Here is a 27,339-nt window from a genome sequence, read left to right as displayed (position 1 = left end):
CCAACAAATAAAAGAACATTTAAATTTTTATTTATGTATTGGTCTCCTGCACAGCAATGTGAAATCTTAGTCCACAACCAGGGGTGGAACTTGCACCCTCTGCGTTTGAAACCCAGAACCCTATCTACTGTACCACCAGGGAAGTCCTCTAGAATACCGTTTTAAAATGATGTTCTTTTAAAAAATAGGTTTGTAGGATAATTGACTCTGCTGAAGCCTGTGCCCTTTGCTGTTGCAAAGCCCACTGATAAAGCGTTGGTAGCTTGAGACAATGGTTTTATGAAATGGAAGACCACAGGAATCTGGTTGCCTGACATCCTCCTGACCACAACACCAAGTCCACAGGAACCCAGGAGCCTTGGCCACTAGGAGGATGGAGCAAGTGCTGCCCAGCTGAAATCTCCAGCTGGTTAGGAAGCTAAAGGTGTGGGGAAATCAGCCGGGCTGCGGAGCTTGCTGGTTCTCACTGCTCTCCACGGCGTGCCCAGAGCTCTGTCGGTTGCTTTTCTCCAGGGGCAGCGATAAATTACAGATGGGAGAGCATAGGGGGTTTACTCACAGAACCAGGAGAGGTCAGCCAGGCTCCCTGCGCTTTTGGGGGAAAACAGATGAAACACATGGATTAAGCGGGGCGTGACAGCTCAGCGGAACTTGAAGCATGTTCTTTCCATCCCCCGGAGACCAACACTGCTTCCCTCGGTCCTCCCATCTCTTTCCCACTGATGATCTGCCACCGGGCGTCCTAAATGGAGCCTGTTGTGGATTGGTGTGATAGCGGGGGTTTCAGGGGCGGGCAGGGGTTACTCCATCCGGTTAACATCAAGGGGAAAAGGGGCAGCGCTAATGTGAGCATTGCTCCTGGCCCTGCGCTCCGCAGCTGCGTGGGTGCTTGGAAGTGCGCGTGCCTACAGGGCCCGGAGGCTGCCTCTGCAGCCCCACTCTCCCCGACGCTGGACTGAGTGAGAAGGTAAGATTTCTCAACACACGCAGAGCAGGAGGACATTCGATGCCCGCCTTGTTCAGTCACCTGCAGGTTGTCTTGCATCACTCACTTTTGTTGGAATTGACTAATCCGCACCGGCCTCGCCCAGGAGGCCAATATAAGCCGGGTGCTTGGGGCCGGAGTCCTGAGCGCCCTGGAGGGCAGGCATGGGGCGAGTGGGTCGCCAGTTCCGGGCCCTGGTCTGGAAGAACTGGTTGTGCAGGGTCAGGCACCGGGTGAGTGCTGCGTGTCCGCAGGGTTCCGGGGTCACAGAGGCTGGTGAGGTGCGGGCGAGGGGCTGGTCTGGTTCACTTAGGAAACTGCGGACACTGGATTATTGAAATCCAGAACCTACCCCCCAGGCTAAAGTATTATTAACAAAAGCTGAGCCTTCCTGACCATCTGCAGCATTGGGTCAGAAAACTGCTAATTTAGAAAAACTTTTTTTTTTAAAGAGAATTTGAACTGTACTTGGTACTTTGAGCATCTGTGGTAAAAATTGAACTGCAAATCTTCTGGTTGAAAGGACAGGGCATTACATCCTTTTAATGCATAAACAGAACATCACAGGTATGGACTGCAAACCAGGAGGCTACACAGCCTAGGTAACCAGAATTGGCAAGAAGCATCCATTCTATTATTCTTTTATGGTGTATGTTTAGTGCTAATCCACATCTCTTGGGGGCTGCATCCAAATTGCAGAGCAAGGCTCTCCTAAGAAGACTGGACTTGTTCAAACCAAATTTGTGCTGATGCTACATAAATATCCTGCACAGGTGTGTTTTAATGAAGTAGAATCAATGGCTTATTATTACACTTCGCTTTATTCCTATGCTTTAATTTAATAATTCCTATTATTAGACTATGCTTTATTCCTAATGCTACAAGATTAAAATGAACACTTGGAAATGTCATTTCCAGTAGAAGTAGACCTGCAGTAATATCTGCATCCTTTCTGATTTTAAGGTCCACACTTAGCGTGTGGAGTTTGTGTGTGTGTGTGTGTGTGTGTGTGTATTGCTGACCAATTCTTCTTTTGGAAGAAATTCAACGATTGACATTGAATTTCATTTTGCTAAATCCTCATCTGCAAAATATTCTTGCTTCCTCAAAATAATGTAAAAAATGTTTTGAAAAGATGCTTTCTTTCTCATGCAAAGATCTTCAGGATGAAAATGATTTCAGTTGGAAATTTGCGCAGAATTTTGAAGGTCAGAAACTAACAAGTCAGACTTTGCTCTTGATGAATTGTCAGTGCACTCACTGGTGTCTGTGAAAGTGGTTTTCAATTTATGAAAAGAAGATTTTATTGACATTTAGTTGGTTTGGGGGAATGAAGCCTATTTTCCTCTGAAAGAACGTTGTGGGTAGAAGTCAGGTTCTCAGGCTCCACACTTTCTGCTTTTTGTCAACTGATTTAAAGCTCAGAACAGCTCAGTAGGGCAGGCCTGTCTCTCCTTCATTATCAGACCCTTGAATTGTTTAAATATTTTCATGACTGAATGCTGCTGAAATAAATATCCCCATCAGAAATATTTTATGCATGTATTGGTCTGTTGACCACTCATTTCAGTGGTAGCTCCTGTAGCCCATCATTCTTTGCCTTATTTTTCTTAGTATTTATCACCTCATAACACATCATGAATTTACTGATTGGTTCATTTGCTCTGGAACTCACATTAGATTGTCAGGTCCCTTAGAGCTGAGAGTTTTTTCTGATTTGTTCACCAACATATTCCCCAGCACCCAGAACAGTGCTTGGAACAAAACCGGTGTTCAATAACTATTTATTGAATGAGTGAAAGAAGAGAGGAATATACTATTTATTGCATCTCTGCTGTGTGCTAATAACAGATGCCTGCTGAAGCTGCCAAAGGTGTGCCCTGCTCTCATGGAGCTACAGGTTAGGACAGAGAAAGTGATGGGGTTTACAAGCGTGTGTGTAATGAACCCGCCTTTGGGGAAATATTCCGCACATGTCCCTGCACAAATGGGAAGAGCTGTTTGCACACAGTCCTGCACTGCAGCGCTGTGTGTAACAGCAAAGGAGTATTGATGACCCCAGGGTTTGGTGCTGAGAGCACGTCCCACCTCGCCCTCACTCCTTCGCTTGTGGAGGCAGATTTCCTCCCTGTGAAGAGAGAGTGAAGGATTAGAGTCGGTGCGTGTCATGTGTTCACAGCAACGCCTAGCATAGGAGTGAGACCTGTTTTCTTATTTGGCCAGTTTCAGAGATGGTAGAGGTGGGGGTCTCGGACATCCGGGTGGGGTGGGAGGTGGGAGGTGACCCAGAGGACTGAGAGAGGAGAGAGATCCAAGGGCAACTTGTGGCTCCTGCCGCATGAGTGGGTTGGAATGGAGCCCTGGGGACCACACGCAAGGAGGAGTTCACATCTCACGCGATGGCCTTGCACAGATTGAGGCCAGGGCCCCTCTGGGCGAATGTCTTTGACCTACTTCTCACAGCTTCCTCCTGGTCCCCAATGGTCATCTGTAAATTCTTTGTTCACAGCAGCTTCCTGACTATGAGAATGGGGTGTCGGCAGAAACAGCGTGGGGGTAGCCAATCCAACTGAGTGACTACATGGCCTCAAATAAATGTTTCCTTAGTGAATAAAAATTGACACTGCATGTAAGATGAGCATACCACTGAGAGAAGCATGTTTCTTTATATTTACTTTAAAAATCCCTTCATTTTTATTAGATTTTATTATTATAGTTCCTTTAAGAAACCTTTTATTAGTGACATTTCAAACAGAGAAAAATAGTAGGAATAGTATGGAATGAATGAATAAGACCCATCACACTTATATTAATTCTTAGTTTTATAGATTTTTGAAATGCTACTGTTTTTGGGAAAAGTCGGTTTTAATACAAGCACATTTTTATACCTACTTTAAATTACTTTTTCTCTTGAATGTTATTTATTACACAAACAGCATCATAACAATGAGGAAAAGTTTAAAAATCACCTAAATTTCCATTATCCAAATGTGTCTGTTACTTTTGTGGTCTTGTCATTTGGTAGGTGTTATACGACATTTTTACGTGGTTAAAATGCTAGCTTTCTTTTTCACTTAACATTGAATCACAATATTTTAAAAGTTGCTGCTTAGTCTTCATATTTAATGGTTTTATTGGACAGTAGTTTATCAGTTGGACAGAAGTTTATACAGTTGGCATAATTTATCCAACTGTATCCTGGTGTTGGGTATGAACATTCCTCCCAGTGTACTAGTGAGAATAACTTCTTGGTGCCTGAAGGATGTGTCTCATGCTGACTCATTGCTCTGGAAGGAATTTCCTGGAGCAGGTTTCTGGTTCAGATGTAGGACACCTGCTTTTGGGCAGGTCAACGGCAGTTGGCAGTGGCCCCAGGGGAGACCAGGTGGGATACTTCTAAGAAAGCTTCCCAACACTGACAAATATCTCCTGGCAGTGAGCCATGCTTTTCCACGTGAATTTATGTATTCATTTTTATATTTTTGTCTGTAAGTCGATCTGTCCACTGAGTCTCATTTTAATAATTTAATAACAAGAACCAGATAATGTAAGCCAAGTGTCTACTGCTTGGATGTCTCCCAGCTCTGCAGTCTTTGAGGTTTTTCTGTGCTTTATTAAGGAGAGGCTGAGCAGTGCTTGCTCACCAGAGATGGCTCCGTTCCTCCAGGCAGCCTGTGGCTCGTGGAGCGGTGACTGGCTCTGGGCTGAGGTTGCCTCCTGTGCTCTGCACCTGTGGGAACCTTCCTTTCTGCCCTGCAGCTCACCTCCTGTGACTCCCCTCACCCTTGCCAACTCCATCCCCAGCTGGACCAGCCTCTAACTCCTGACTCCTGAAGGAAGACTAGTGCAAGCTTTGGGCTTTGGTGAGCTTTTACTGGAGACTCGGCTAACAGAGGGGGCTTGGAGTGTGGTTTATTGCAAGGACACGTTCATCCTGTAAATCCATGGTCCACTCCCAGCTGTGGGTTGAAGGGAGCTGGTGGAAAGAATAACACTCTCCTGGTTACCATTTCACCAACAACACACTTCTGCCTGTCGACACACATCCAGACCCATGCCCACACGTAAAGGGCTGTCTTCTTGCCGTACAGGACCACCTATGTGGTAAAACGCACACCTCTTGTACAGATTTATGGTGTCTTAGCCAGGGCTGCTCCTTCCGGCTTGGCTACAGGAAGCCCCTGATACAAGAAGCGGGGGCAAGTTCAAGCTTCAAGCCTCCCTCTAGCAAACCCCCAGGAAGACCACGCACTCCAGGCTGCATCTGGACTCTGTCTACCTCCCATCTAGGCTTTTGTCTACCTGTGCCTTAGGGCCTGGTCCTTAAAACACCCCCCGGATCCCACTTCTCTTTAACATGTAAAGAGCAAACTCAATCTCAGCTCTAATTCCTTGAAACCCGAGGATTTTTGTGTGCACGTGTCTGTGTTTTCTTTACAGAACAAATCCCTCATATTTCTTTGAGATTTCAGGTGCTAAAAGCCTAACATGGTGTTAAAGAATAATTTCCTTTGAGAAACAACATGTGAAGTGAATTGAAAGTCACTCAGTCGTGTCTGATTCTGCGACCCTATGGACTATACGGTCCGTGGGATTCTCCAGGCCAGAGCACTGGAGTGGGTAGCTGTTCCTTTCTTCAGGGGATCTTCCCAACCAGGGATTGAACCCAGGTCTCCTGCATTGCAGGTGGATTCTTTACCAGCTGAGTCACAATTTCTGTATATTTCTAGAATTGTGAAAAATTATAGACATCAAGTCCCAGAAAGTAAAGAAGCTCTTATTTCTTTTGGAAAAGTACTGAAGTCTTAGAGGTTGATGTTTGCTGGTTTTGTACTGTTCAGTCGCTAAGTTGTGTCTGACTCTTTGCAACCCCGTGAACTGCAGCACACCAAGCTTCCCTGTCCCTTCACCATCTCCTGGAATTTGCTCAAACTCATGTCCATTGAGTCGGTGATGCCATCCAATCATCCCCTCCTCTGTTGCCCCCTTCTCCACCTGCCCTCAATCTTTCCTACATCAAGGTCTTTTCCAATGAATAGACTCTTTGCATCAAGTGGCCAAAGTATTGGCGCCTCAGCTTCAACACCAGTCCTTCCAATGAATACTCAGGGTTGATTTCCTTTAGGATTGACTGGTTTGATCTCCTTGTTATTAAAACTGGAAAACCATTCAGAAGAATTCTGTCCAGCTAAAGAGACAAACTCATTGGAAGAGACTCTGATGCTGGGAGGGATTGGGGGCAGGAGGAGAAGGGGACGACAGAGGATGAGATGGCTGGATGGCATCACTGACTCCATGGACGTGAGTCTGAGTGAACTCCGGGAGTTGGTGATGGACAGGGAGGCCTGGAGTGCTGCGATTCATGGGGTCGCAAAGAAGTCGGACACGACTGAGCGACTGAACTGAACTGAATTGAAAGAGACAAAGCTGACCATCTTTCTACTGGGCGTTGCCTCTGTGGGGTCCTCAGGGCTGGCCTGGTTGCCCTGGGCCCTGGGAGGAAACAAACCCAGGGAAGGGAAGGTCAGCAAAGGACATTTGCATGTGTTTTCAGTTTACTCAGAGCACTGATCTAGGAAACAAGGGAGTATGGAAATGCAGGCATCCTTGCAGTGTGGGGCAGCCCCAAACTAGGCTGTTTGGGTTTGTTTGCTTTGCCCCTCTGGTCATAATCATGATCTCAGCAGAGCCCTTTCTTTCATTCTGATTTATCTTAATTTGCTTCTTGGTCTCTGGCTGTAGCTCGGTTTTCCTCCCTTATGGTCTTTCAAAGCACTGGTGATTAAATAAACAATGGAACAAAAGGTGGTTTTGAAGGGTGCTTCAGGAGTGCTTACAAAGGAAGCCGCTTATTCAGGGTTTTCTTTGGCTGGAGGTGTTCCTGTTGCCCTGCGTCACTGCCTGAGTTTAAGAATGTAAGAATATCCAGTCTTTTTAAGGTATGGGAAACTGATGGGATTTCAAAAGCAAGGCATCCAGTTTCTCATTTTTCAATTTGATTGTCTGTCAGGGTGAAAAAACACATCTCTTTGCTTCACTCTTTCGCTAAAATGGTTACCAGCATATTGAAGGGAGGGGCTTTCCAGGTGGTGCTAGAGATAAAGAAGCTGCCTGCCTGCCAGTGCAGGAGACACAAGAGACATGGGTTCAATCCATGGGTTGGGAAGATCCCCTGGAGAAGGAAATGGCAACCCACTCTGGTATTATTGTCTGGAGAATTCCATGGACACAGGAGCCTGGTGGGCTACAGTTCATGGGGCCACAAAGAGTTGGACATCACTGAGTGACTGACACTTTTACTTTCTTTCATATGGGAGGGAAAATGACAAGATTTTCATGGGGAAGATTGTTTCTAGGATGGTGGGTTAGCTTCTGTAGGGAAAAAAATCAACTGAAAACCACAAAACAAGTGCTTCCTTCTTATTTGATGGAAATCCTAGAGCTTCTTGGTTTATTTAGTTGTTTTCTTTAGCCTGGGTAGGCCTAGATTTTGCAATGATTAGATAGACTGAAAAAAAACCAAACAAACCAACCTGACCTCCTGGTAACAATAACTGCAGAGACAGAGGCAGAGGACATTGGGGCTTGATTGATGCAATTGTCTTGGAGCTGAGGCTGCTTCCTGGGGAAACTTCTAGACTGAAGAGCACCTTTTCCAGCCGAGGATCCAGGGGCCACTTTGTAGGGCCTCGCTCCGAGGTCAGCTCTGCGCTCTCCACTCCACATGCATCTCCTCTCCCCTTGGCTCTCACCTGCTGGGGACCTTTCCTTCCTGCCCACCTACTGCTCCCGTCACACCCGTGCGCCCTGGTCCTGGGGTGCGCTCACCAGCAAGGACTGGTTTGAAGCTGAAGCTCCTGGCAAGAGTCTGACCTGGATACCCTAGTCTCTCCCACTGCCAATTTGGAAAAGAATCGTTCCTTAGGGCCGGTTGGAGGGAAGCGGAGGCAGGGTGCCTGCAACGTATCTTGAGCTTTGCCTCAGACTTGCAGAATCCCAGCTGAGTGTGGGGCAAGGGGCTGCCAAAACAGCAAACCTGGGAGTGAAAGGAGAGTTGTGCTGTGACCAGGGTGGACCTGTGAGCAGGGAGTCCCTCCTCTGCTCATCTCCTCTAGCCTGGGTCTGGGTCGTGCTGCCCAGCCCAGAGGCCTCAGACTATCACCTTCTTTAGATCAGGATCCAGACTTGCCTGGTCTCGCCACAGCCTGCCTGGCAGGTTTTCTCGGTCTCATTTCACTGCCTGGGTCTGGAGCCTCACTGCTGGGGACCCCAGGGCTTCCTCCTGAGTTCCTCCAGTGAACACCTTCAAAAAACATGTGCAAGGTTTATTTGTTGAGGGCTAACCCACTCCAGTGGAGAAGGCAATGGCACCCCACTCCAGTACTCTTGCCTGGAAAATCCTATGGACAGAGGAGCCTGGTAGGCTGCAGTCCATGGGGTCGCTAAGAGTCAGATACGACTGAACGACTTCACTTTCACTTTTCACTTTCATGCATTGGAGAAGGAAATGGCAACCCACTCCAGTGTTCTTGCCTGGAGAATCCCAGGGACGGGGAAGCCTGGTGGGCTGCTGTCTATGGGGTTGCACAGAGTCGGACATGACTGAAGTGACTTAGCAGCAGCAGCAGCAGCAGCAGCAGAGCAGCTGAGTTCCAGAAAGTTTGCACCCATATGGCTGAATAGGACAAGACACTACAAACAACAAGGATTAGGAAATCTTTCTTGCTGGGGATGGTTTGGCCATCACCATGGGGAGCTGCTCGAGGGCCCTGTCTCTAGTGCAGCCTTATAATCTGTCAGTCTCACAGCTGGTGTGGTGTCAGACCCAGACACACAGAGCGTGAGCTCCCCTCCTGAGGTGGCTCCCTCGTTCCCAGCCTGCTGAAAAAGTAAGTCTTAAAATAAATCCAAAATAGCAAGATAAGCCAAAGGGAAATCAAATTACCATCCATCTCGAGGGTTTGTGCTACCTGTCAGTGGCTTCTCTCCAGAAGGGATGTCAAGTCCCGTGACGCCAGCAGTGTGTCCAGGTTCTGCCTCATGGCCCTGTCGTTCTCCAGCTATTAGAGTGTGTGTGTCATCTATGTGTGCATAGGAAGGCTTATTCAATAGTCTACCTTGAGGGTTAGTGTAAGAAGGAGCGTTTTATATATATATATACACACATACACATATATATATATAGTTGCATACAAACTGCCTGTTCTCTTCCAGTTTCTTTTAACAAATTTTATTTATTTTAATTTATTTTGCTGCGCTGGGTCTTAGTTGCGGTGTACAAGATCTTTAGTTGCAGCATGTGGATCTTACTCGTGGCACGTGGGATTAGTTCCCTGACCGGGGATTGAACCTGGGCCCCCAGCACTGAGAGTCTTAGCCACTGGACCACCAGGGAAGTCCCTCTTCCAATTTCATAATTAGAGGCTTGGCAATTTCTCTTGCTCATTGGTTATTAAGACCTCGCTACATGTATTACCAGTTTCTACAGCTTGTTTTTCTTTTTTTGTGTTTCCTTATTTTTACTATTCAGATTGAATTTGTGTGTCTTGTCTCTGTTTCTCTTTGAAGTCTTTTGTAATTCCCAAACTGCAGGAATTTCATACTTCATTCATCCTTAGGTTTGACCAGCATTCTCCTCCTGCCTTCTAGTTTTTCTACTATTGAATGTACTGTTCTAGACTTCTGTCTACTCAGAGTGCACATTTGAGCACTGTATAAGACTTTAGTTTATCTTTGTGACAGAGTCCAAGTTCAGGTGGCCCAACAGTATGGTTGAATGCTTTCTTGCCTCCCTGAGCCAAAAAGGTTCTTTTGTCATATGTTTTGAAACATAGTTGAGTCTATTTTGGACTTCCCATGCTGTTTCATGAACTTTCCATGCATATCTGTTCTTGCACCAGTTTCATTTTTTAAAAAGTATCTATACTTTAATATGGGCTTCCCTGATGGCTCTGCAGGTAAAGAATCCGCCTGAGTACAGGACACACAGGAGGCTCGGATTCGATCCCTGAGACAGGAAGGTCCCCTGGAGGGGGGAAATGGCGACCCACTCCAGTATTCTTTCCTGGGAAATCCCATGGACAGAGGAGCCTGGCAGGCCATAGTCTGTGGGGTCACAAAGAGTCGATACAACGGAGCAACTGACTCATGCGCGTATACTTCAGTATGTTCTATTATACTGTTTTTGTAGAATTATAATCTTTCACAGCTCATCTTTGCTTTTGGAGCATATACGCTCACCAATTATATTTTAGCATCATTTTTGAGTTAAAAATGGTACCAATTAAATTTGGATCAGAATTGTGTTTGGTGTGAGCGGGTGCTTGCGGGGAGAGGGTGGTCTCAGCCCTCCTCTCCTGTGCCTTGTGGTAATCTTGGCCATCTGTGTCCCTGAGGATGGAGCAATCAATCCCTGGATGTGCTTCGCTTTGCCTTTTTCCTCACCTGAAACCTTTGCCTCCTTGAGGCTGTAGCCTTCTGTATGACTTAGCTGTGGCAGGAAACAATATCAAAATCACTTTTTTGGGGTAGGTATTTTTCCAATTGTCTCCTTAGAAGCATCCATTGAATTGGAATTTTTGTTTCAAAACGTCTGCAAATCTACTGCTTTGAAACAAATAATTCACCTGACTTCTGGAAAGGATGCACCAACGTGTGCCTCCTAACAGTGTTCCCTTTAACTTGGGTGACCTGTTCGCGTGTTTCCTTTGAATCCTTGAGGGAAGAATTTATTTCTCATTCATTTTTATGACTCACTCCAAACTCTCCCCACCAGTACTGAAAAGAAGGAACTGTCTAATGAATGTTTATTTTTTTAATTAAAAAAATTTAAATTAATTTTTATTGGTGTATAGTTGCTTTACGATGTTGCCTTAGTTTCTGCTGTACAGCAAAGTGAATCAGCTATATGCATTTAAATGAATGCTTAATGTATGGGTTTGAAAGAAAAGCAATTGTTTTTCAATATAAAGCTCAAAAAATCAAGGATAGAGAGAGTTTATTCGTTTCTCCCTTTCAGTACCAAACTAACTCCATAACCAACTTAAAGGTTTGCAAAAGGTCCTCTTGGCCAGGAAGTTTACACTCTGAAGGACTGTCAGAAGACTCGGTTCTGAGCAGCGGTGGACTTGGACCAGCTCAGCTGATGGTTGCCATTGGACTTTGGCTTATTCTTTGTCTGAACCCCTTTTCTTGCAGTGTTTTATAGCAGGGACCTTATAATACTTCTGGGAAAGTCTCCTTTCCTGAGTGCCTGGCATCCAGAAACCTGAGCATTCCAAAGAGACACAATAGAATTTCACCCTTATGGTAAAGCCCTTTGTTTCCAAGGAGAAGGGCCGCAGCCTAATTATAGGTTGGACTTCAGCTTCCTTGATATTTGAACCTTATTAGGCTGTTTTCTTCTTCTCAGCCAGTGAGATCTCTGAGATCTCCTGACCTACTCCTCCCTCCAAGGACCCTCTTTCCTCCTTCATTTGTTTACAATTTTGCTTTTTGTCCCCAAGTATTTTATTCTTTGTGCTTTTCAGCCATAATCAAACCCACATGTTACCAGAGCAACTTGGAGGTTTTAAAAAAGGGTTTAAACTCAGTCCGTAAGATATTTTGTTCAAGTGGGATGGAAAGTTAGCGTATTTAATTTGCAGGCATGAGGCTCAGTCTCCAGATTCAGGTTCCATCACAAACAGGTTCAGGGGCTCCAGGGAAAAGAATTTTCTCTGTGGTCCCCAGTGCGTGAAGCCAGTGCGTGTTTCCTACCTCACCGATGTTGGGAGGATAAAGGGATGGATGAATGAGCACTCTTGAGCACTCAGGGCGATGACCACAAACGGTTGGAGGAAGGCCTGGTCCTCTTTTCGGCGGTGTCTGCCTCGTTGCCTCCCTGTGTGGGCTGGAGGCTGGGCTCCACACGCTTTCAGAGGCGCTCACGCCTTCCTTCCGGGCGAGGATTCTGGCCCTATGCGTTCTTTGCTGTTTCCCCAGCCCTGTGAGCTGTACGCGCCGCCTAATGAGGGAATTCGTTCACTTGCTTACAGCTCTAGTGCACCAGTATTTTATTGATCCATCCTCCTGTTCTTTCTTTTTTTCCTGCATGACTTCCTCCAATTTTTTTTCCATTCACAAATAATGTTATTGTAGGTAAAGCATCTGTCTACGATGCAGGAGACCCAGGTTCGATCCCTGGGTTGGGAAGATCCTTTGGCGAAGGAAATGGCAATCCACTCCAGTACTATTGCCTGGAAAATCCCATGGACAGAGGAGCCTGGTAGGCTACAGTCCATGGGATCGCAGAGTCGGACACGACTGAGCGACTTCATGTACGTACGTACGTAAGCAGTCTTTAACGCACCTTTGGAAAACAACTGTAATACCTTTTCAAAAAGTAAGTCTTATGTTGAATCTTTTTTTATAAATTAAAACTAGTCCAATATAGGGAGTTCCTTGGTGGTCTAGTGGTCTGGAGTCTGCTCTTTCCTTGCTGTGACCTGGATTCAGTCCCTGTATTTCTATCGATTTTTACTTTATGTATATTGGCTACATTTGTTAAGCATATAAATGCATAACATTTTATAGCTTCCTATTGTAAGACCTCTTTTATTATGTAGTGATCCTCTCTGTGTATAGTAATACTCTGTGTCTTCAAGTCTCCTGTTTGATATTACTGTAGTTCATTTATTATTTACCTAACTGTATATTTTTCATCTCTGCTTTCATCTGTTCTATATCTTTATGTTGAATAAACTGGTTTCTGGTTATCTGAAACTCTTACTCTCATTTTTGAGAGATGAGTTTTCTGGGTACACAATTCTAGATCAACCAAGTTTCTCCAAGGAATTTAAAGATATTTAATTCTCTTCTGGTTTCCTGCTATTCGTGAGTTTTTATAAGTCTCATATTCCTTTGAGGTCATATGTTGTTATGTGAATTGCTGCTGAGATTATCTCTTTGACTTCTGTATTTGAAGTTATTAATGTGGATTTCTGTTTCCTGATACATGTTCTATTTCCTTTATCAGTGAAATTCATGTATTTTATATGTTCTGGAAAATTCTCAGCCATTAGTTATTTAAATATTGCCTCACCTGCTTTCTCTCCAATCCCCTTGAGGGAACTTGCTCCTTTGTAATTCGGTCTTAAAGATTCAACTCATGACTTCTTATTTCTTTTTAATTAATTTTTTTTTGGTCAGTTCCTCTTTCCAGGTCTTTGGAGATTTCTTTTTACTCTCTCATCTCTGTAAGATCAGCAATACAATAAAACTATATTTTTTTTCAGCAGGTGTTGCCCTATTGTTCTGGTCAGCATAATATTTGAAGCAAAGTGATATTGGATTTTTAATTTGGTCCCATTTTCATTTCAGCTGGATTTCATTGCTAAGCTTTTTTATCTCCTCAGGGTTCATGGTTAATAATTATCTGTGTTCTTTTACCGTGTTTGAGTCAGTTCTAGTGAGGTGGATGAACCTAGAGCCTGTTGTACAAAGTAAAGTAAGTCAGAAAGAGAAAAACAAATACCTTATATTAACGCATATATATGGAATCGAGAAAAATGGTACTGATGAGCCTATTTGCAGGGCGGGAACAGAGAGGCAGACATAGAGAACAGACCAGGATGTTCTGTTCTGGTCTGGTCTGGGAAAGGAGAGGGTGGGAGAAATTGAGAGAGTAGCATTGAAACATACACATTACCATTTGTAAAGCAGATAGCTAGTGGAAAGTTGCTGTATAACACAGAGAACTCAGTGTGGAACTCTGTGACAACCTAGAGGGGGGGATAGGGTAGGGGTGGGGAGGAGGTTCAAGAGGGCAGGGATGCATATATACTTATGGCTGATTCATGTTGTTGTATGGCAGATGCCAACACAATATTGTAAAGCAATTATATTCTAATTAAAAATAAAAAAAAATCAGTGTTCTTTTATGGTTGTGAATGTATGTATGTTGGTTTTTATTTAAGGATCATTTTGGCTACGTATCATATGATTATCACACTTTCTTTCTCTTAGAACTTTGTAAATATTGATGCATCATTATCTAGCACTGGATATTTTGAGGACATGTTTGAGGCCAGGTAGGTATCTTTCCTCCTCTGTGGATATTTTCGTAGGTATGACCTAGAGCCAGACATCCTGGAATGCGAAATCAAGTGGACCTTAGGAAGCATCACTACAAAGCTAATGGAGGTGATGGAATTCCAGTTGAACTATTTCAAATCCTAAAAAATGATACTGTGAAAGTGCTGCATCCAATATGCCACCAAATTTGGAAAACTCAGCAGTGGCCACAGGACTGGAAAAGGTCAGTTTTCATTCCAATCCCAAAGAAAGGCAATGCCAAAGAATGCTCAAACTACTGCACAATTGTACTCATCTCACATGCTAGCAAAGTAATGCTCAATTCTCCAAGCCAGGCTTCAGTAGTATGTGAACCTTGAATGTCCAGATGTTAAAGCTGGATTTAGAAAAGGCAGAGGAACCAGAGATCAAATTGTTGACATCCATTGGATCACTGAAAAAGCAAGAGAATTCCAGAAAAACATCTACTTCCGCTTTATTAACTGTGCCAAAGTCTTTGACTGTGTGGATCATCACAAACTGTGGAACATTCTTAAAGAGATGGGAATAGCAGACCAACTTACCTGCTGCCTGAGAAACCTGTATGCAGGTCAGGAAGCAACAGTTAGAACTGGACATGGAACAACAGACTGGTTCCAAATAGGAAAAGGAGAACGTCAAGGCTGTATATTGTCACCCTGCTTATTTAACTTATATGCAGATTACATCATGAGAAACGGCAGGCTGGATGAAGCACAAGCTGGAATCAAGATTGCTAGGAGAAATATCAAAAACCTCAGATATGCAGATGACACCACCCTCATGGCAGAAATCAAAGAACTAAAGAGCCTCTCAATGAAAGTGAAAGAGGAGGGTGAAAAAGTTGGCTTAAAACTCAGCATTCAGAAAACTAAGATCACGGCATCAGGTCCTATTACTTCATGGCAAATAGATGAGGAAACAGTGAGAGACTTACTTTTCTTGGGCTCCAAAATCACTGCAGTCATGAAATTAAAAGACCCTTGCTCCTTGGAAGAAAAGTTATGACCAACCTAGACAGTATATTAAAAAGCAGACACATTACTTTGCTGACAAAGGTCGGTCTAGTCAAAGCTATGATTTCTTTCAGTAGTCATGCATGGATGCGAGAGCTGGGCTGTAAAGAAAGCTGAGCACCAAAGAATTGATGCTTTTGAACTGTGGTGTTGGAGAAGACTCTTGAGAGTCCCTTGGACTGCAACAAGATCAAACCAGTCGATCCTAAAGGAAATCAGTCCTGAGTATTCATTGGAAGGACTGATGCTGAAGGTGAAACTCCTGGCCACCAGATGTGAAGAACTGACTCATTGGAAAAGACCCCGATGCTGGGAAAGATTGAAGGCAGGAGGAGAAGGGGATGACAGAGGATGAGTTGGTTGGATGGCATCTCCGACTCGATGGACATGAGTTTGAGCAAGTTCTGGGGTTTGGTGATGGACAGGGAAGCCTGGCATGCTGAAGTCCATGGGGTCGCAAAGAGTCAGAAACGACTGAGTAACTGAACTGAACTGTTTTTCCTTCATCTTGGGCGTTTAATAGCTCAAGGGCAACTGCAGCTTTTTTTTTTTTTTTTTTTTTGAATTATAGCATACTCTTTCAGTCTTGAGACAAAATTTTCATCAGAGTTTTCTCTTTTTTAGGGAAATTCTACTGTTATATCTTTGAGCATATTTTTAATTACATTTGTTGGATTCTCTGTTTTAAGTATAGTACTTACCATTATATTGTGGAGTTTTTGCTTTTCAAAGCTGATTCTATTAGCTTTTTGTGTTAATATTTTGCCTTTAAAACTTTTTTTAAGAATTCACTGTTGTTATCTCAAACTGTTTGTCTAACGTAGAAATGAAACTTAACAAGTGTCTATGCTCTTTTTTTTGGTTTCTAAATCCTTTAGAATTCCACAGTAATGTTTTTTGTTGTTTTTTCCCCTTAGATCTGTAAGCAGTTTTTTCATTTAGCATCTTTTTCCTAGGCTCTTATTTTCTGAATGTTTGTTCTTCTCACATTGTTCTTTGTGAAACAGGTATACAGAAAGTCTTCGTGTTATTTGAGTTGCTTCTTTGCCAGTCATGCTCCTTGACTGTCTTTTGCTTTGCTCCTTTCCCAATGTTTAGACAGCTGTTTTTCTTTTCATCTGACTCATCCTTGGGCAGCTTAGCCCAGGTGATGCATGTGTCCTTGACTCTCTTTTCCATACACCTGAGACAAGTTTGATTTCTCCCTCAAACTCGGGTGCAGCGCCTGAGCAAATCCTTCATGTGCCAGATTTCTCCAGCAGGAAGGAGAGAGGCTTGGGGAGCTGGTGGGGATGATGTGCAGTTGTGTTAGCCTCGCTGTGCTCCCAGCTCTCTTTCAACATCTTGTCACTCAGCTGTGTCCAACTCTTTGCAACCTCACGAACTGTAGCCTGCCAGGCTCCTTTGTCCATGGGATTCTCCAGGCAAGAATACTGGAGGGAGTTGCCATTCCCCTCTCCAGGGGATCTTCCTGACCCAGGGATCAAATGTGGGTGTCCTGCATTGCAGGCAGATTCTTTACCATCTGAGCCACCAGAGAAGCCCTCCTTCAACACCTTGTTAGAGGTTTTGTACCATATTCACCTATCCAGTTAGGGAAGTTATTCTCTGACTGTGGGTTCTTTCCTCATTTTTGTGTACAGCCTAGGGAGCGTCTCCAGCAGTTAGCTCCTTGCTCACTTTCTGTGTCATTTGAATACCCCCGGCAGCAATTTCCTCACTCTCGGGGTCAGAAGCAGGAGAAAAGGGGATCCCTTCAGGGCACCCGAGTGGTGGGGAGATGTGTGTGGTGGGGAGAGTCACTGGCTCTGGAGACTCTGGGCCGTGCTGGGACTGAGCCCTGGTGGGTGATCCCCACTTAGAGGTGACCCCCCTCCCCAGCTCCTCTAGCGTCTTTTAATTTTTCTCTCTCTTATGGTGTCCAGAAAAAGGACAAGTCTGTGAGGAGATTTCAATATACCTTTTCACCCAGGGCTCCTTTATGTGTACATTTGTGTGTAGGTGTTGTTAAGGGCTCCCCACAAATGCCGTGGTGTTCTGAGGGGCCTGAGGGCAGAGCTCCCACAAGCGTCACTGTGGGATGTGGGATGTGGGCTACAGAACAGGCATTTGGGCACTTCTGGTGAGAGCTTCTCTGCTGGCACTCACGGCAGGAAGAGGGGACTTTGTGGTGGTTTGGAAGAGCAGTCCCTGTTTCGTGAGCACTAGTAGGGCTTCCAGAAGGCTGTCTTCCTCGAGAGCGGGGCCTCCGGCAGCATCTCCTTCTGGCTGCCTCTGGAACAGCTTTGGGAGCCCTTCCTGCCACTAAGAAGCCGTGCCCAGGGGGCCTGCAGCGTGGGAGACCTGGGGAAGTACAAAAATTAACCCGAAAGCAAGAGTCAAGGACAATAACAACACATAAGAGAAAAATATGACAGGAAAATATGATGAGACAGGAGAGGCTGCTTTTATGCGCTTGAGGAGAAATAGTCTTGTGAAAGGAGGTGAGTCACTCACTCACAAGGCACGGCCGCAGGGCACACCTGGGCCGTCCATCGTTCTCTTCTGAACCAAGGAAGTTCACATTCAGACCATTGGCAGATTTTTCCTACTGTTGCTTCTCAGAGGGTCACTGATTGCCTTGTAAATTAAAAAAAACTGAGTTACTATAATTTTACATTTAATTGGAGTTTTACTTTTATTTCAAGATCTTCAGAGAAACTTTTCAATTGTAAGTCTACCAATTTATTTATTGGTAGATAAGAAGTAGATTTATTTAGAGAGAAACATACCCCGCAGAGTGTGGGCCATCTCGCAAGGAGAGAGCGGTTGAGTTTTATTTTTTTTAAGTATTATTCTCATTTGAAACTAGAGATGTGCCATTGATTTTATGACTGGGATGACAAGTATTTATAATTTCACAGTTGCCATTGCCTATTTTAATTTGGTCTTGACAAGATCCTTTAAATTATGGCGGTTTTTATGTGTAGAGAAAAAAATCTAGATACTAAAAATAAAAAGATTGATAAACTGATTGCTTAAAAGATTTAGACAAGGGACTTCCCTGGTGGTCCAGTGGTTAAGAATCTGCCTTGTGATGCAGGGGACGCAGGTTCAATTCCTGGTTGGGGAACTAAGATCCCACATGCTGTGGAGATACTAAGCCCTAGTGCTGGAACTACTGAGCCCTCGAGCCGCAACTAGAGAGTCCATGTGCTGTGAGGAGAGATCCTGCTTGCTACAACTAAGATCCAAATAAATAAATATTTCAAAAAAGATTTAGGCAATAAAAAGTCTAATATAAACAAGTTGGAGAAAATATTTTTATTGATGGTTTTTGGTTATATCTACCCATTAAAATCTAAATTAAAAAATCATACATACTTTGGCTCAAAAATCTTATTTAACAGTGCTACCTCAAAAATATACTTACAAAAGTCAGCCAAATGTACAGAAAGCTCACAATAGCACTGGTGCCCAACAGAAAACTTTGCAAATTCCATAACTGGGTGATTGGTTAAATAAATTAAAATTTACCATATCTTCTTATGTCGTCTTTAAAAACAATGGGGCTGATTTACAAGTACTGATCCAAAAAAATCGTTTCTAAAAATACTCTTTACATTTATTTATGTTTGTAAAAAATGAGTTAAGAAAACTGTGTAAATCTTTTTGGAGAATGGTTGTATTCTTCCTGTACTTTTTGAATACCCTAACCATGCATCTATTTGTGAATTTATAATATCAAAAAGGGTGGGACTTCCCTGATGGTCCAGTGTCTAAGATTCTGTGCTCCCAATGCAAGGGGCCCAGGTTCAATCCCTGGTCGGGGAACTAGACCCCATAAGTTGCAGCTAACAGTTCACATGCCACAGTGAAGACCAAGGATGCCACGTGCGCAAGTAAGACCTGGTGCAACCAGATAAATAAATGTTGAAATAGAAGGGTCTGTATGAGTCTTGACTCTATGAGCCATTTTCAGTTTTCTTTATATTTGTTTGTTTTAAAAAAAGGCTATCTTATATTATTGGGGGCTTCCCTGGTGGCTCAACTGGTAAAAATTTTATTATTTTATTTTTAACATTGTATTATTTATTTTTAATTATTATTTAAATTATAAAATAAAAAAGTTAATAACAAAATAATTATAGTTATAATAAATGTTATCATTATTATGTTATTTAAAATGTTATTAACATTTTATTATTTATTAATAATAAAAATTTTAGTACTAACATTTTTTTAATCTCCCCAATTAATTATGTATTTATTCTTCCTAATGAGGTCAAGTTATTGTTTAATATGAGGTATATTTTCAATCTTGCACATTTATATTTAGCCAGAATTAATTACAGACACCCCACCATCCCTGTACTTCAAGAAATGACTCATTTGTTACAGAGAATGAACAGGTGACTTAAGTTCTTCTGCAGAGTGTTTGACCAATTAATTTGGTTTAATTACTATCCTTCAAGCCAGAGGGATCAAAGTTATGGCCAACCTAGACAGCATATTAAAAAGCAGAGATGTTACTTTGTCAACAAAGGTCTGTCTATTCAAGGCTATGGTTTTTCCAGTAGTCATGTATGGATGTGAGTGTTGGACTATAAAGAAAGCTGAGTGCCAAAGAACTGATGCTTTTGAACTGTGGTGTTGGAGAAGACTCTTGAGAGTCCCTTGGACTGCAAGCAGATCCAACCAGTCCATCCTAAAGGAGATCAGTCCTGAGTATTCATTGGAAGGACTGATGCTGAAGGTGAAACTCCAATCCTTTGGCCACTGGATGCAAAGAACTGACTCATTGGAAAAGACCCTGATGCTGGGAAAGATTGAAGGCAGGAGGAGAAGGGGATGACAGAGTATGAGATGGTTAGATGGCATGACTGACTCAATGGACATGAGTTTGAGTAAACTCTGGGAGTTTGTGATGGACAGGGAGGTCTGGCGTGCTGCAGTCCATGGGGTTGCAAGGAGTCGGACACAACTGAACTGAACTGAGCCAGAGGGTGCCCTCCCTTGAACATTTCTCTTGTATCAGGGTGGGTGGTGTTGGTTTTCAGCACTTTCTCAGAGAACTTTCCATAAGGATACAGTTTCTAGCACGAGAAATTCTTCCTCATGACTCATTTCCAAGAGGGTGCTTTCTTTTCTTCTTTAATTACACCAGGGGTGGAAACATTCTTTCCCACCTGAGTTTTGTCTTTATGGTTTCAGACCACATATGCTCACCTGGTCACACAGGTGACCAGGAAGAAGGTCTGCTGGAACTTCTGGGGAAAGGCTGGGACCAAAGCCTAGGATGTAGGGCTGTGGTAGGTCAAAGACCAAAGCAGTAAAGTGACCAGAAGCTCACTTTAGTTCAAAGCATCATGATTTTGGAGTCTGAAAGAACAAGACATGCTTTTTCATGTTGACAGCATCCTTAACTTCCTAACCTGCAGATTCTTAGGATTTTGTCTGTGCCATTATTGGTCTGTGCCTTGCTTGGTCTGTGTCTGGCTATAAACTTTTGTATTTATAAACTGAGTGGAAGCCAACAGAAAACATTATGCACCAGAAACCAAGTGAAGAATGTTGGCAATAAAAATAATCTTGTGATAATTGAGGATTTTCTATTAATTTTTCATTAGGCTATTCTTTGGGTGTTTCCTTCTTAAATAATTAAATTCCATGTATCAATGTTAGTTCCTTTTCTTTTGACTTTGAAAATTCAGGATTATACAAATAACTGCAATCTGTATGAGTGGCTCTTTTGCCACCTGTGTCAATAGATTTGACTCCAATAATCTGACTTTTCAGAGTTTGTTCCAATCTCAAGAAAGTGATTTAAAAGAAAATTACTTTTACAAAAAAATTTATTGACAAAAGATGTAAATTATGATGTGTTCATTTGTAAGAATGTTACATAACCAGTAAGATGATAGTTAAATACAGTGTGTGGCAACACGTGAAAATATTCATAAGATGAAACCAAGTGTCTGCCACCACCAACCCTGGAAAAATAGCTACTTGGGTGGAAAAGTCAGACATGTTAAAGAAATGAGAAAAATAAAAATAGTGAGTCTGTTGGAGTGTGAGAAATATGGATGAAATTATTTAATTTCTTTAATGTCATAAGTTCTTCAATAAATAAAAACGTGAGGAAAAAGGGGAGGAACAGAAGCCAGGTCTGGGAGGAGAAGGACAAGGAGCTGACAGTTGTGGATCTGGATACAGTGAGCACGGGCCATCTCTGTGGGGCCCGGCTCAAATGATTGTTCTCAGGGACACACAGGAAGGATGACAATGACTTCCTTTAAGGGAAGCCTGCTCTGGCCTCCGAACCCTCCTTCAACAGGGGGAGCTCTCATAATGCTTTGTGATTCATTTAGACACTAATTTTTTGGACAACTTTCCAGGTGCTCTCCCTGGCTGAATTCTTCTGGCCTTGTATCCTGTTCATGATTCTGACAGTACTTCGTTTTCAAGAACCTCCCAGACACAGAGACAATTGTGAGTTTCATTTTTATTATACTTTTTGATCACCAACATCTAGAGAATAAAATGCAGCATTCTTTTTTTTTTCTATTGTTCTTTATAAATTCTGAATCCTGAGTGAAATGAATGGATAGGGTTCTCTTGTTTATACCTCTATTTCTGGGATATATGCCAGTAGGCATCTATTTAGGTTTTTTCTCTTAAGAATGATATTCACATTTGCCCAATCTAACAGATAGATTTACTCCTTAAATTAAGCTGTCTCAATTCAGGATATAGGTATATAAGTCATTATAAACATAGAAAGAGTAGAGGAAGAGGTAAATGTGGGAGAGATGCATTTCATTTTACCAGCTTGATGGTGGTGATGATGGTGGTGGTGGTGGTGGTGGTGGTGGTGGTGATGAAGATGGTGGTGATGAAGATGATGGTGGTGATGGTGATGATGGTGATGGTGGTGATGATGATGAAGATGATGGTGATGGTGGTGAAGATGATGGTGATGGTGGTGAAGATGATGGTGATGGTGGTGATGATGGTGGCGATGGTGGTGAAGATGATGGTGATGGTGGTGATGGTGGTGATGGTGGTGAAGATGATGGTGATGGTGGTGATGGTGATGAAGATGATGGTGGTGGTGATGGTGGTGATGGTGATGAAGATGATGGTGATGGTGGTGATGGTGATGAATATGATGGTGATGGTGGTGATGATGGTGATGGTGGTGATGATGATGAAGATGATGGTGATGGTGGTGATGATGGTGGTGATGGTGGTGAAGATGATGGTGATGGTGGTGAAGATGATGGTGATGGTGGTGATGATGGTGGTGATGGTGGTGAAGATGATGGTGATGGTGGTGATGGTGATGATGGTGGTGATGGTGATGAAGATGATGGTGATGGTGGTGATGGTGATGAAGATGATGGTGATGGTGGTTATGATGGTGATGGTGATGGTGATGGTGGTGATGATGGTGGCGGTGGTGATGATGATGGTGATGGTGGTGAAGATGATGGTGATGGTGGTGAAGATGGTGGTGGTGGTGGTGATGATGAAGATGATGGTGATGGTGGTGATGGTGGTGAAGATGGTGGTGAAGATGATGGTGATGGTGGTGATGGTGGTGATGGTGATGAATATGATGGTGATGGTGGTGGTGGTGGTGATGATGAAGATGATGGTGATGGTGGTGATGATGGTGGTGATGGTGGTGAAGATGATGGTGATGGTGGTGAAGATGGTGGTGATGGTGGTGATGGTGGTGATGATGGTGGTGATGGTGGTGAAGATGATGGTGATGGTGGTGATGGTGGTGATGGTGATGAAGATGATGGTGATGGTGGTGATGGTGATGAAGATGATGGTGATGGTGGTTATGATGGTGATGGTGATGGTGATGGTGATGGTGGTGGTGGTGGTGATGATGAAGATGATGGTGATGGTGGTGATGATGGTGGTGATGGTGGTGAAGATGATGGTGATGGTGGTGATGATGGTTGTGATGGTGGTCATGGTGATGGTGATGAAGATGATGGTGATGGTTGTGGTGATGGTGGTGATGGTGATGGTGATGAAGATGATGTTGATGGTGATGATGGTGGTGATGGTGATGAAGATGATGGTGATGGTGGTGATGATGGTGGTGGTGGTGATGGTGATGGTGAAGATGGTGGTGATGAAGATGATGGTGATGGTGGTGATGATGGTGGTGATGGTGGTGATGATGGTGGTGGTGAAGATGGTGGTGATGAAGATGATGGTGATGGTGGTTGTGATGGTGATGAAGATGGTGGTGATGAAGATGATGGTGATGGTGGTGGTGGTGGTGGTGATGGTGTTGATGGTGATGAAGATGATGGTGATGGTGGTGATGATGATATTGGTGGTGGTGATGGTGATGACAACGATGGTGGTAAAATGTTTAGAAACCATTATTAATAACTTCCTCTGCTCCAGGTGTTTTATCAGAAAGACCATTTAGTTTATCTGGTTTAAACCTCAATACTCCTTGAGAAATGATTGCCTGTTTTGTTCCTATCATGCTTATGCTCACTTGAAATATGGATAATGTGGTTAATTCTAAAAATGTTATATGATTAGAAATTATTAAGGGGTGACTTTTATCTGAAATAGTATGTCACTATTCACAATAGTAAATTAATGTATTTATTCATTTGGCAAATAATGTTTTGAGTGCCTTTGTGTCCAAGCTTTGCTCAGGATGAAGTGGTGGACACAGTATTTTCCCTGTCCTTCCAGAACTTACTGTAGGGTCAGACTATGATAATGCAGTGAGATAGTGTCATGTTGGGACTCCATACAGGGTACCAGGAGCACAGAGGAGAAGTGGCTGCTCCATTCTGAAGAAGGGGTTCTGAGGAGTTAACAAATGTGAATCTTTGTCAGATGAAAGAGTTCAGGGGAGGACAGATCTGGGCAGACCAGATAGCATGGGGGAAGATCAGAAGAAAAGGAGTTTATATGAATGAGAAGCAGACATGTGGCTGGAGGAACAAACAGGTTCAGATCAGTAAAAGCTTTGAAGGATGTGGAAGATGGTGACTTTCCAAAGGGTGCTGAAGCGGGGGCTTCCCAGGTGGCATTAGTGGTAAAGAACCTGCCTGCAGTGCAGGGGCCATAAGAGATGCAGGTTTGATCCCTGGGTCAGGAAGATCCCCTGTGGAAGAGCGTGGCAACCCACTCCAGTATTCTTGCCTGGAGAATCCCATGGATAGAGGAGCCTGGTGGGCTACAGTCCATGGGGTTGTGAAGAGTCAGATGTGACTGAAGTGACAGAGCACGAACACACACACACGTCTGGGGTGGGATTGCTGAATCACATGGTAATTCTATTTTTAGTTTTCTGAGGCGCCTCCACTTTGCTCTCCACAGTGTCTGCACCAACTTACACTCCCACCAACTGCGTGGGAGGGTTCTCTTTTCTCCAGAAAGTGGTTTATTGTACCATTTGTCCTGAAAGCCCTTGGATCCTATCCAGTTTTTCTAAACATCTTTGCGTTAAATGACCTTTAGTAACCACACTCAAGTTCTTAAGAATCCAAGAACTCCTCCACTTTTATATGAGACGAAAGGAGGTGTTTGCTCTGATTCTTCCAACCCACAGCCTATTCACAGCATCTGGAGGTGAGGTTGAATGACGAAGTATCGACACTCTCTGCGCAGGGAGAGGAGTCTTACGCAGTTGTGTGTATGGCCAGGCAGAGCCGTCCTGCCTTGCAGCCTGTGGGTAGGCCCTGGAGGAAAGGTGTTAATGTAAAAGGTTTTTGTCCTTTGTTTTTCCTGTTGGGCTGCTGAGGTGTTTTGGGAGAATGGCATTGAAACATGTAAAATATCATGTATGAAACGAGTCACCAGTCCAGGTTCGATGTATGATACTGGATGCTTGGGGCTGGTGCACTGGGACGACCCAGAGGGATGGTACAGGGAGGGAGGAGGGAGGAGGGTTCAGGATGGGGAACACGTGTATACCTGTGGCAGATTCATGTTGATATATGGCAAAACCAATGCAATATTGTAAAGTTAAAAATAAAATTAAATTTAAAAAAATAAGTAAAAAAAAATAAACTAACAGGACTAGTAATGTAATAACGTGATATCACATGTTACTGAACTGCTGAGGTGTTTTGGGAGAATGGCATTGAAACATGTAAAATATCGTATATGAAATGAGTCACCAGTCCAGGTTCGATGCATGATACTGGATGCTTGGGGCTGGTGCACTGGGACAACCCAGAGGGATGGTACAGGGAGGGAGGAGGGAGGAGGGTTCAGGATGGGGAACACGTGTATACCTGTGGCAGATTCATGTTGATATATGGCAAAACCAATACAATATTGTAAAGTTAAAAAATAAAATTAAATTAAAAAAATAAGTAAAAAAAAATAAACTAACAACAGGACTAATAATGTAATAACGTGATATCACATGTTATTGAACTCACTAGGTATTCCATTTCTGGGACCAGTCATATGGACTTATTTCTGCCTTGCATCCACATCCAGGCTATTTGCAACCCCGGGATCTGCCCAGCCGGGGTGTGTTCCCCTTTGTCCAAGGCCTTCTTTGCAACACCGGGTCGAGGTGCAGGAACACAAGCTATGAAGGGGCTATGGAGCAGCGTTTTCGGTAAGAGAAACACAAACATCCTTTTCACGGGAAGCTCCTGAATAGAAGTGACATGAGGCTTTTAGTTCAGCCTCAATAATTTGGGGTGGGCCAGCCATCATAAGAAACACAGAATTTAGTCACCAGGAAATCAGCTTTATGACATTCAGACTCACATGCAAACAACCTCCATATAACCTTCGTTTCCAGTAACAGGTCTTTCTACGGCTGTTCCAAGAGTCACAAAGTGATTGCTGATTAGCAGATGCCTTTTGCTTGTCATAGTTTGTTTTCTGTAGGTTAAAACTCTGACCTCAAAATTACCCTCTTGGCCAACTATGCATTTTTGGCACCAAATGCTTGAAAACAAGTATTTGTTTGAGTTCCCCACTGGGCTTTTCCTACTGGGCTATTTTGGACCAGCATCTGTTCGCAGCTGAGATGCACTTGACCTGGACCAGGTGACAGTAGCCATCGTGACTCTGGATGCTGAGCCTGGCCTGTGCTTACCTGTGGCAGCAGTCTGGCACCAAAGACTAAAAAGAGAAGTGAAGGGAGGTATTTTATGTGAGAAGAGTCAAAATACAGAAGGTTTTTAACTTAGAGTTCCCTGAAGGCTCTGGAAACTTCTCTCAGTGGAGTTAGACATGAAAAGAAGCAGCTGAGTCCTCAGATGGTTTGAATTTTTCGCATGTGAATCATCTGTCTTTGCTTCCTCCATCCTTCCTGCTGTTGACCCGTCTATGACATTCAAGTGTAAAGCCTGCAAACATAAGTGATCTTTAACTTTCAACTGTAAGTTACAAGAAGAGAATGCAAAGCTTCTAGGTAATTTTGGACACATCTGGTATGATATTTTTAAAGGGTGGGTGCTTACATTTTTTTTTGAGAGAGGTAATATAAACATTAAGAAAATCATTAGAGAGTGAAGTGTAAAGTCATAACCCTGAAATACATGCTGGCCTTTTTGTATGTTTGGGAAAGAAAGTGCCTTTCTGGGAAAATGAGAAGCGTTTGAGGCTGATCAGCGTCTCTATTTCAGGTCTCTCTCACATCTCTTCATCACTCAGAGTGGGAAATTTGTGTGTCCTTGAAGGGGGAAAAGTGGGGCTTTGCACGCAAACCATATCGACCCCATCTCTTCTTAGTTGTGTGCTTCTGAGCAATTTACTTAATGTCTCTGCATTTGCTTCTCACTCCCCTCCTTCCACATTGTGAGTGTTGAAGTGCTGGTGGGGTAGCCCTCCTGCGGTGGGAGTTAGCACTCTCCCATCCCTATGGCTCTGGCTCCAGCAGTCACACCGATACTGGAGTCTCCATATCAGAGAATAGCTCTGCGTTTGTCTCCCAGGCCACTCCGCGCCCTCACCTCCACTTGCGGACACCAGATGGTCACGCAGCCTGCAGAGACCTCTCCCCACATCCTGAGAACCACAGTACTTTTCAGAGCCTTGGACGCTGATGAGCAGGAAAGAAGTCCATCCCGGTGCTGGGCTCTGTCCTCGGACCTGCCCCCTCCACTCAGAGGCTCTCACTGTTTTCATGTTGGTCCAGGATGAATTCAGTGGACTCCCAAAACCATAATTAAAAATTTACTTCTGATCACTTTTTGAGAATTGTCTCAGATTATGAATATCTGAAAGCAAAATTTAAATCTATTT

At 43.6% G+C, this 27,339-nt stretch overlaps 1 protein-coding gene across 3 annotated transcripts; it reads left to right on the top strand.

The window, feature by feature from the left end:
- LOC123334630 (ATP-binding cassette sub-family A member 13) lies at positions 1–27,339 on the top strand. Of its 3 annotated transcripts, none has more exons than XR_006552611.2 (4): positions 1–967; positions 21,471–21,564; positions 25,576–25,699; positions 27,030–27,335. XR_006552611.2 is itself a non-coding variant. In XM_044946415.2 (4 exons), exons 1-4 carry the CDS (start codon positions 1,150–1,152, stop codon positions 26,127–26,129), a joined length of 315 nt encoding a protein of 104 aa, XP_044802350.1. In that variant the 5' UTR covers positions 996–1,149; the 3' UTR covers positions 26,130–26,995. The 3 variants fall into 3 exon arrangements, 2 of the variants coding, with proteins under 2 accessions (XP_044802350.1, XP_044802349.2); XM_044946415.2 differs by lacking the exons at positions 1–967; positions 27,030–27,335 and adding exons at positions 996–1,218; positions 26,102–26,995; XM_044946414.2 differs by lacking the exon at positions 1–967 and adding an exon at positions 1,003–1,218 and having other exon boundaries at positions 27,030–27,339.

This window comes from Bubalus bubalis, chromosome 8 (genome assembly GCF_019923935.1).
Source record: "Bubalus bubalis isolate 160015118507 breed Murrah chromosome 8, NDDB_SH_1, whole genome shotgun sequence".
NCBI lineage: Eukaryota > Metazoa > Chordata > Mammalia > Artiodactyla > Bovidae > Bubalus > Bubalus bubalis.
Note: the sequence above shows the minus strand (reverse complement) of the source record. Positions and strands in the feature narration are given on the sequence as shown.

What these genes read in the sequence shown, in the direction of transcription:
- LOC123334630 (XM_044946414.2), top strand. Translation starts at nt 1,150, where the DNA reads ATGGGGCGAGTGGGTCGCCAGTTCCGGGCCCTGGTCTGGAAGAACTGG. An exon ending in TCCCAGACACAGAGACAATT is followed by an intron (nt 21,565 to 25,575) that starts GTGAGTTTCATT and finishes ATCCACATCCAG; the next exon opens with GCTATTTGCAACCCCGGGAT. An exon ending in GCTATGGAGCAGCGTTTTCG is followed by an intron (nt 25,700 to 27,029) that starts GTAAGAGAAACA and finishes TTTGTCTCCCAG; the next exon opens with GCCACTCCGCGCCCTCACCT.